Below are 10,987 nucleotides of genomic sequence, written 5' to 3' on the forward strand. Positions count from 1 at the left end.
AAGCTAAACGCAGATTTTTTCGATAAAGCCATAGAATGTAAAACAGCAAATTTTAATGAAATCTTTAAATTTGAAAATTATATCAAAGATAAAAACTACAGACCAATAGCTGCACATTTCACCTCCGACGCCTCATATCATAACTATCAAAACAAATAATTTCATCAACCTTTCTGAAAATAACGTTTACTCATGCTGATACAATTCTGAACAACTCCAAAATCAAACAAACACAGTTTAGAGCAAGCTGCTCAATTTATTTTTGATTCCTTTTTAGTTATTCAAGCAAAGAGCTTGAAACATTCATAAAAGCAACTCCATTGCCTGCTTACCTCATTGCTCAACCAAAACTGTTCAAAAATTCCAGATGAATGGGATAGGGGCCGCTTCGCGGCCCAGGTGCCCAATAAAATCTAAACACTAGGACTAGGTAGTTATGGAAACAAATTTTGTAATATTAATTTCCTTTCAAGATATTACTGGCTATTATGGTTAACACTATGACGCATCTTTACACTGCAATAAAAAATTTCATTGCTTTATATATTTAAATTTCAATACTTCATGGCACTAAAAGTATACTGTATTTGATATATTTTTTTAATAGCGGGCACTTGGGATGTATTGTCCCATTGGCCTTTTAGTGCCAGAACTGCTACTCTCTTCTCGATACCCAGTGGACACCTGTAGCGAAGCCACGGCGGTGGAGCGGGTGTCCCACGTCACATAACCACAAATCCGTTTATAGGGCGGGTCACATTCACACAATCACACACAAAGGAGAAAGGACATAGAACACAGAGAGACAGAAACATCCATAACCTGAGCGGGATTCGAACCCGCGACCATTGGCTCCACAGTCGGGTACGTTAACGACTCGGCCACCTGGTCAGCATGTATTTGATATTAAGCAAATGCAAGAATAGTTAACTACTCCACTTACTGCAGAAGATATTGTGAAGTGAAAGAAAATTAAAAATTAAATCTCTTAGAACTAAGGTTATTTTTTGTTAGGTCTTAAAAAGGCCAACATCGAAACATATTGTAAAAGAACTGCAGAAAACTAATTATGTGCAACGATTATCTGGCCTACGAGTAACTCCGGGACCAGGATAGTATAGTTGATAGGGTGTTAGCACCATGTCCAAGAGGTCGTGAGTTCAACTACTACACAAGGAATTTCATATTTTCTTTCAGAGCTGCTAATGATTTATTAATTACTTATCAATGTTAAAATTGCATGGCTTTGTTTTCCAAATATGATAGAGCCCAGACTAAATGCCAGTTGATTATCCACGGTGCATATCCTCTACAGTGCGGATTATTGCGGTGCGGGTAATCTGCAGTGCGGGTTATCTGACGCGCGGATGAGTGCCGCAAAGGAGATGCAAAAATTATATCACACGAGATTTATCATTGGTTTCTTTAAAAAATTGTGTAACTGAGCACTTTCCTGAAGAGTGTATGTATTAATTTCTTCTTTACCGTTCGTTGTATCAGTGATTTAGACATAGATCAAAGATTTCTGTTAGATAATTAAAACATATACACATGTATGAATACATTTTTTTTAAATAATTCGTGTTTCTATCTCACTTTTAGATTTTTTCAGATTATCCTCGATATTTGTTAACCGCTGTGCCCTTCTTGTCACCCAATTCCACGGATATTCGAGGCTCTCTACTTTAATTTATTACTATTTGTGCTTACTGCTTGTACTTACTATTTGTTCCTTACAAATTGTAATTACAAGTTAGTTCACTATTAATTTTTTATTTAAATTGTATACCTAACAAGCGATTGTTAAAATTTGATAATTTGCAGGGATGTTCTGTTTAATGAGGGATCTGTGGTTGATGCCGCTATTGCTACGCTTCTTTGCATGGGAGTTGTAAATCCCCAAAGCATGGGATTAGGTGGTGGCTTCTTCATGCTCCATTATAATAAGTAAGTGTGATGAATCTTCAAATAAATGCATATTGGCTTACCGTCAAGAGAAAAAACTTTAGTAAACTTAGTGAACTTTCCCTTAGTAAACTTTATTCGGAAATGAATAAAAAAGTGTAACAAAACTATTTCAGTTTTAGCTTGTTTTTTAAAAAAAGTAATATTTCTATGATTTACTGGATTGTTTTCTTGACTGGATAGTTCAGGGATTCCATAGACGACTATAAATATAAAAAGTGGTAGAAACTCATTTCATTTTTGTTTATTACAACTTGAATGTCATGGGAGTCACCGGTGACCGGTGAAGCCAAGATTATTAGAAACACACAATTTGAGTAAATTTTTAGTTTTTTTTTTTTAGTTATTATTATAGTTAGTAAAATGGTTTGACTAAATTAATGCAATATAGAACACACAAAAATTGTTTTATTTATATACACAGTGATTCCAACTTGCTCCGGAAAGCGAATAAATATTTTCAAATGGCAGTTTATTAATTGTGATTCTTGGTTTAATAAATTCAATTAAGTAGACTTTTATCCACCACTATTTCTAAGCTATTTGTTGGCTTATATAATTCACCACTTTAATTCGCGATGTAGTGCTAAACGCTTTAAAACTAGCAAAATCTGTCTAATATTTGCAAATTTAGTTTGTGGTTATTTACCGTTGTGGCCAGACGGGCAAGCCATGCAAAATTAACACGGCATTCAACGTGTTAANCAGGGGTGAAAGCGAGACGGAAAAGAGGAAAGGCTGGTAGTAAAACCATTTCAGTTATAGCTAGTTTTGGGGAGGAGTTTACTTATTCTTTTTTTAAATTTTTCAACAATATCTACTTTATCTTGGAAAAGAAGCAGTTTTATATATATGCCAGAATTATAAAGGAAATCTTGATAGTTACAGATATTTCATTTTTCTTTCGAAAAAAATGCTGGAATGAAATGTTTTATATACCAGGTTTTTCTCTTTTCCGTCTTAGTATATAAGGGCTTTCACCCATGGACTGGGACAGCACATGTCTCGTCCGGTGCGAAAGGGTTAATCCTTATTGGCGCGTTACTACTAAAAACTCCAGCCCGTCAATAACACGGGAGTGAGAAATAGAGGGCGAAAGCTCAGCCCGTCTTTTTCACGGGAGCGAGAAAGAAGGGGTTAATTTGCTACCGCTACCAAAATTTTTCAAGGACATTGCTAACCTTGTTATTTGATTAAATGTAAGTTATATATCATTATTTTATAAATATTTTTCATATCAGTGCAAAAAAAAGTGTTTTGGCAAAGGATAATGTGACGTTTATCAAATTACTTTGATATAATTAACAATCTGGTGGACATTTTCTAAAGGGGAGCATATTTATTGCAGAAATACACACAGGAAGATAATTGCCCCTTTCTCTTGTATTATTTCTAGGGAAAAAGACAGGACCACTTATATAGATGCTCGAGAAGTCGCTCCTCTTGCAGCAAGTGAAAACATGTTTCATGGCAACGCATCTCTGGCCAAACTCGGTATGATGTTATGAGTAAATATTTCGGTAAGATATAACGGTTGATTTTTTTTTTATATAAAAAAACTAATTGTTAAATTTAGTTGTATGAAGAATATTACTTAGTCACTGTTATATAATACCGGTGCCCCGTAACTACCACCCTTAATCCGTCATTGTTCGTCGAAAAAATATCGACATTAGGTGTTGCAAAATTAATATCAATGAAGGAAAAACAAAAATGCCATCGAAATCTGCCGAATCACTAATGAGGGAAGAGGAATATGAAACCTCAAAACCAGTTTTATTGCCTGGTAAAACTTGGAGATATTTCTGACAATACTACCCTTAATTTCTGTTTTTTTTTCTTTTCAGCAATCAAGCAAGCTCTGATTTTTTTTTTTTTTAGTGCCACCTTCCTTAATAATGACTTGATACAATTTAGATAGCATTTTTGTTCTTTGTTTGCTCATATATAATTTGCAATGTTTATTGAATATATTTTTCTGGACTCATTTTTGATTAGAATTGAAAAATATTCATTATAATAATATTTTTGATAATAGACATTATTTTTGGTATTATACTTTTCTTAGCTTTGAAAATTTCCTTAATTTCATAAATTTCTTAATCATTCTTAATCCAGTTCTAATTAAATTAATGCAATTTTTTATTTTTTACACTTCTCATAAAAAGCAAGTAATAAATACTTTTATTGTTTTCTTAACAATCAATGTAACGGTTAACTTTTTAATTCAATACAAGTGTATAACACATTAAATCATTGCCGCGACTAACTCGAACATCAAAATCTATTTTCAATTTTAAGCTGCATATTTCTCTAACCGCAAAAATGTTTCAGTTACAGGGTTAATTTAATTTCTCACGGTTTTCTCGCTTTCTCTGATGATTCAGCTGTAACCAAGTCATTTCAAATTTAATATTAATAACGCGAAGTCGGCTTTGTTTTTGGCTATTTTATATATCAAGAAATCGCCCTCTACGGATCTCTTTCCATGCTCTTAAGCTTCCGTTGGTTACTTAGTTACTTTTCATTCCCTGCTTATTTTTAATTATATATTTAAACCTAGTTTTCCCTAATAAAGCTATGTTTGATTAATCTATGGGCCTTTCCCCCTTTATACTAGCAATGTACAGTGCTCCAAAAAAAACGGACGATCCTAATAAACTTTTGATCTAATAATCGGATCATCTCGTTCTAGGACTCAATCTTAATAGCTCAAGAGGGTGACCTCAAATATGCCAATTAGTTAGTACAGACGGTATTTTAAGTTTCGAAATTAGACACAAAAACGTACTTTCTGTGAATAAACAAACCTTTTTTTCAACGGATTTGGATTTTTGACCCCCAAAATATAGGAGGTCCCCGTAATCTGGGAAATATGGTCCACACCGTTGGGTCAGGAAATCTGTCCAAAGTTTGGAACCCCTAATGTTAATTTTACTTTTTGCGTATTTCGCCATATGTCGAGAACTTTTTAAGAAATTTGAAAAATTTTTGCACACAATTATAGAATTTGTTATCAAAAGAAGATTTCATGCAAATAATAAATGTTAGTAAATATTTATTAATTTTTTTCATAATATTCGGAAAAATTTAAGTAAGGCATACAAATTTCGTACATCATTTTAAAGTATGTAATTTTACATGGCAAAATACCAAAATTTAAGAGAAATTGTTTAAATAATTCCTGAGAAATCAAATTTTAAATCTACGACTTCTTTAATTTGGGGGTAAGAAATCGGAATCCGTTGAAAAATTGTTTATTCAGAGAAGTAACATTTTTGAGTCGGATTTCGTAACTTAAAATATCGTCTGCACACACTAACTAGCATATGTGAAATTAGTTTCAAAAACTATTTTTTCTTATAGTTACAAAGACAGCATATTAATATTTTAACGAATTAGAATTAAAAGAATTATGTTCACCACAACTTCAAAATAACTTAAACTTACATTTAAAAGGTTAAATCGACACATTATCAGATGTTCTCAAGCTTCGAAAAAAAAGTTTAAAAAGTCATTTCATTTTTTTAAAAAAAACAGCATTAGCTTCTTACCATTGGAAAATCATTTTGCTAAATTTTCAGGTGTTGGAGGATATGGTTATAGCATGCCTGCCAACTTTATCTTTTACCCAAAATAATTTTTTTAAGTGAAAGGGCAATTAAATTACAATTTTAATATATATATATATATCATAGATGGCAGCACTAATATTTTACCTAAACATTTTTTTCTTCTTCGATCAAATGTTTTTTTAATTTTATTATATTCGATTCAAGCTATAAGCAATATTTTACATCTTCGCGATTTTTGTTAACTGTTTTATTATTGTACTTTTAAACCTAAACCGCGTTTTAATTCACGCCGGTAANATATATATATATAGAGAGAGAGAGAGAGAGAGAGAGAGATATTGATATATATAGATATATATATCAACACTAGTGGAGGTCAGTAAGCGAGTAGATGGGCACTTTAATCAGCCTGCGTAGGGACATAGGGTACACGGTATCGGTCCTCGTTAAACTGTTCTACCATAAAGTGCTCGACTTCGCGCGCAGGTCGTCGGGCTACCAAAGCAGCGGAGCCATCCCCTCTGCAGAGGATCAAAATTGCGATAGTACGTCTTAAGATCATCCTCAGGGATGTTTTCCAGACCGTCGCCAATAGCCCATTATGTTGCTCTAGTGAGACGTAAATTAAGTACCAACCTACCATTGCGCTTAGTGTCGTTTTTAAAGCTCAGTTCCTTTAATAGCTGGAAAAGCGTTGCTATCCAATTTCATTATTAGGATTTATTTGGGAAAAATACAATAATTTTGTCTACCATAATGTGTAACTAACCGTTGTTCTTTCATAAACTAATAAATGAAATAATTTCCCGTCTATATTTATATCGACATTTTTATTGACGAATTCCATTTTTTCTACAAAAAATATCGTTGATAACCTACAAATTCATAAAATAAACTTTAATTATGAGTGGCATTTGAGGCTAGCTTTTAACAAATGCATTATTCTAAATTATTTATATTTAAATCTGAAGTCAACGCAGAATGCTTTGTTAAAGCTAAAATGGGTGGTAGATATTTACTTGGTTAAACACATATATATTAACGTTATTTTCTATATGAGTGCTTTTCATAAATATACCACTTTTTACAGCTGAGCATTGATGGGTCAAGGAAATGGGATAACATCAATAATTAAAATTGTGTTTATAAAGAACAAAGTCAGGCGAGTATTTCAACTCGAAATATCGTTACGGGGTGAAAAAATGGCCCCAAGTTTTTCGTTTAAAATATTATTGTTTTATAAGGATGTATGTTACAAAAATGAAATGTCTTGAAGCTATGTTACATGTACGCCCTATTGAATATATAAACCTGTCCCACAGTGGACTGATCGTAAAGACACGGTTCCCAGTAAAACACCAAAGTCTAGCATCACTGGCTGCTGTCAGTAAACGGGTGGGTGGCAGCTTTCATCAGCCTGCATAGGGACCAGGGGTGTGAGGTGTCGGTCCTCGTTAAACTGCTCTACCGTAAAGTGCACGACTTCACGCGCAGGTCATCGAGCTACCAAAGTGGGAGAGCCATCCCCTCTGCACAGAATCGAAATTGCGATGGCATGTCTTCGGATCATCATCAGGGACCGCCGCCAATAACCCATTGTGCAGTTCTAGTGCGACAGAAAAAAGTACCTACTTACTTATCGAAACGATAAATCTGGAGAAACTGAAACATAATACAAACGAGTAAACGAGGTAAAGGCTGCCACTTTAGTACTTAAATGATATTTGCTGACTCAAAGGGTCATTTAAAATGAAGTTGGCAGTTAACTAGAGGTTAGTTGCTAGTGAAAAATTTGAAAAGTGACGAAAGAAGGGAAATACAACACAAACATAAAGGCAAAAACACACATGGGATTAGCGTTGGTAAAATTACAAACATTTTTCATTTACACATAAATATATATAAATTATTTATTGTTATGAAAAAATTAGTAATAATATCATAAATGGTGAATCCAGCAAACAGAGCAATCACCTGCTTCAACTCCCAAATACTGCTGAAGGTATAGAGTTTAAGACAAGATCAGCAGTTAACGAACTTATTTAACTAGTTTCAACACAGTAACTAATCTAAAATATAAAAACTATTAAAAATACGTCTATGGACTTCATGAATATGCTTATAATAGCAAAATCAAAAAGCAAATAGTGCAGTGCGTGTTTTCCTTCTTTCTTTGTGACATACGTTGCAGAATGACTATCATCAAAAGATACTGAGAAAACACTGTTTACTAATTCGGTCAGGAAGGTCTCTTTTTCAGGTGAATGACATGTTACATCTTCACTACTAACATTCTGGATGAATCCCATGGTTCGAGCCGCCGCATATATTGCTATTCAGAATATTATTAAAAAGAGGGGATATTTTTAGGGGGATTATTTGTTATAGAAAGAGAGCTTTTAATGTAAACAAAGTATTCGTTAATGCCAAAGATGTCAACTACTCCGGATAAGATAAAATATTTCAAGAAAGGTTGAGAACTACAGACTAAAGTTTGCAGATTTTCGGTTAATTTTGCCAACTTTTTAAAAGAATCACATGGCTTAACAGTAACAGAACTGGCGTATCACATAAGCTTTGAATTATTTAGAAGTAGTGATGAGAAAAGCCCTATAAATCTAAATGTACTAAACCAAGGAAGTGTAACACAAACATAAAGGCAAAAACATGCATGGGATTAGCATCGGTTAAATTACAAACAGACATTTAGAAACTACTGCTCAAAAATATTTATGCTCTGTCTGAAACTAGTTGGCATCTTTGTAATATTCCAGTTGCAAAAACAAAATTCCACTGTGCAATTATGTGATTATGAAAGAAAATACACACATTAATAAAAATCTTCTTATTCAGATGGTCTAGCCATAGCTGTGCCAGGAGAGTTATCAGGGTACGCTACGATGCACCAGGAATTTGGAAAACTTCCATGGAAAGATCTCTTCCTTCCAACAATCAAAATGTGTGAAGAAGGAATTACTGTCAATCGCCATCTAGCAAGAGCACTAAAAAAATACAGGGATGGGATATTATCTCGAGAGCACATCAGGTTTGATTAACCTTTAGTTTCGTATTAGAGTTATTATTATTTCGTCACGAGCAGACTCAATCGTCAATAGAGAGAAGATACTAAATATGTTGTTACTCAACCGGCCAGGTACCCGAGCGGTTAGCCATCACCTCCTACATCAAAAAGCCACCACACGGTCTTTTATAAGTAGTCCGGAGAAAGACTGTTTAAAAAGTGAACCAGTTGTGCGTATGAACCCAAAACCTTTTAAAAAAGTAATTGAGAGAAATTTATCTTGTATATTTGAGAATTGAATCTGTAGTGGTTGACAAGTAAATAAGGCAAACCAATAATATTCATAAATAAAATAAATTTTTACTCATATATATATTTGCTACCACTTTCTTATTTTCATTATATTCTGTATTAAATGACTCGTTCGGTAAGTGGATATCCTTCATAGTGGTCTGATCGGACTACCTATAAAAAAACCGTGTGGAGGATTTCAGTTATAAGAGGCGTTGGGTTCGCACGCCTGAGTGCGAAGCCAATGGCCGCTTGTCCAATCCCGTTCTGTGCCTGGATGTCTCTCTCTCTTGTGTTGTCCTCTGTTGTGTGTGATGAGTGAATGGAGCCCACCCTATGAATGGGTTTGTGGTAGTGTGGCGTGAGCATTGTTACTCGCCTCCGTGACTTTGGTTCACAGGTGCCCACTGGGTAACGCGAAATGAGTATCAACTCTGGCATCTTCTAAGGCGAAACGAATAAAGTTCAGTGCCTGTCATTCGAAAGGGAAAAAATGTTGTTACTCAATTTAATTTTCACAAATAATGCGCAACTCTACTCTGAAAAAGAGTTATTCATTCCCGCAACAGCTTTTTGTGAGCCAGGGTTATTATAGCGTTATTGAGGTTCCACAATTTCGTGATCAAAGGCATTATTGTAGCAACCGCCTTTACTTCTCAGTTAACAGATAACCATCCATCTGAAACTAAGCGAGCTTCAAGCTGCTCCTGAAAATTGAAAACAGACCTTCACAATCACAGTCGGGTGACTTTGATCACTGAGCCATTGTCACTCAATCTATTCTGAAATATCTTTCCAAGGACGTGTAAAACGCTATGAGAAGCGTGGAAGTAACAGGTTCGAATCTCGCTTTTACCCTAGATATATCTTCGTGCTGTCCTTCTCTGTATTGTGCTATCTGTCTTCCTACTTGACAAAGGTTTATGAGCCTTAACTTAACACAAGTGTCTGTAAATGTATGTTGAACCAATAAACAATTATCAAACTAAACAGTATACAAGTATTTAATATACAAGATCTTCAGTATTCAGTATCTTCTGAATTTAATATGCAAGATCTTCACTCATTAAGAATGTGGAAAATATAGCTTGCTTTATTTTGAAATATTAATTTATTTTTTAAACAAAATCATACCAATTGAGCAGCTTTTTATTTATTTATTTATTCATTTATTTGTATATTTATTTATTTATTTGCGTATTTATTTATGTATTTACTTATTTTTATTTATTTAATTTTCTTTTTTTCAAAGGCAGTTAAATATACATGTCTGTGGAGTCTGTTTTTAGAGATTTAATAAATATCTTTGGTTTTGCATAATTTAGTGTTAAAAGAATTTTTTAGCAGCATTCAAATTGATTTTCGTCAGTTAAACTAACAATTAAAGTAAATTCTAAGAAAATCTAACTTTATCTGATTTGTATCGCATTAAATTACTTATTCAAATTTACTAAACACATCATTTTATTGCTCTATATTATTTAGAAAAAAATATCCATAGGAATTGTAAAAAATACTAACAAGGGAAACTAGGGAAGTGTGACTCGCCAATTTTGAAATAAACTAGTGGGATGCATGTCTTATGAGGAATAATTTTAGGGGAAAACATTCATTTCGGCCCATAGAAGGTCCTGTGAGAGATAAAAAATAATTAAATATATAGAAAAATCGGTATTTTATTACTTCAGTGCAGACTATTAGTTAGTGTAATTGTCTCATACTCCAATTAATTTTGTGGTACTTTCACGTACTATATAATGCACATTTATTGTTAAAATTTATTTCGGAAATTTTATATCAGAAAAACCTGTTAGTTTTAATTTTAAAAAAAAATTGACATCAAATTTTTGTTTATTTTTTTTTCAAAAAACTTTCCAAATTAATTGGAGTATGTAATTGCAAATCAATTAATAATTAACTAACAATTATTAATTAGTTAATTTTCTGATTAATTTATTGATTAGCAAATTAATTAATTATCCAATTAATTACAAATTAAATGGATTATGAGACAATTACAATAACTGATAGTCTGCATTGAAGTAGTAAAAAACGGATTTTTCTATATATTGAATTATTTTTTATCTCTCACAGGACCTTCTATGGGCCGAAACGTATAATTTCGTAAGCTGAT

The 10,987-nt window shown here is 33.1% G+C and overlaps 1 protein-coding gene across 1 annotated transcript in view; it reads left to right on the forward strand.

Annotated features, from left to right (window-relative positions):
• The window catches only part of LOC107437354 (scoloptoxin SSD14), a gene marked incomplete in the record, with an annotated part of 27,078 nt that overhangs the window by 3,485 nt on the left and 12,606 nt on the right, over nucleotides 1–10,987 (forward strand). Inside the window, 3 exon segments of the mRNA XM_043052693.2 lie at nucleotides 1,825–1,947; nucleotides 3,362–3,459; nucleotides 8,394–8,586. Coding sequence (XP_042908627.2) covers nucleotides 1,825–1,947; nucleotides 3,362–3,459; nucleotides 8,394–8,586 — 414 coding nt within the window.

This window comes from Parasteatoda tepidariorum, chromosome 9 (genome assembly GCF_043381705.1).
Source record: "Parasteatoda tepidariorum isolate YZ-2023 chromosome 9, CAS_Ptep_4.0, whole genome shotgun sequence".
NCBI lineage: Eukaryota > Metazoa > Arthropoda > Arachnida > Araneae > Theridiidae > Parasteatoda > Parasteatoda tepidariorum.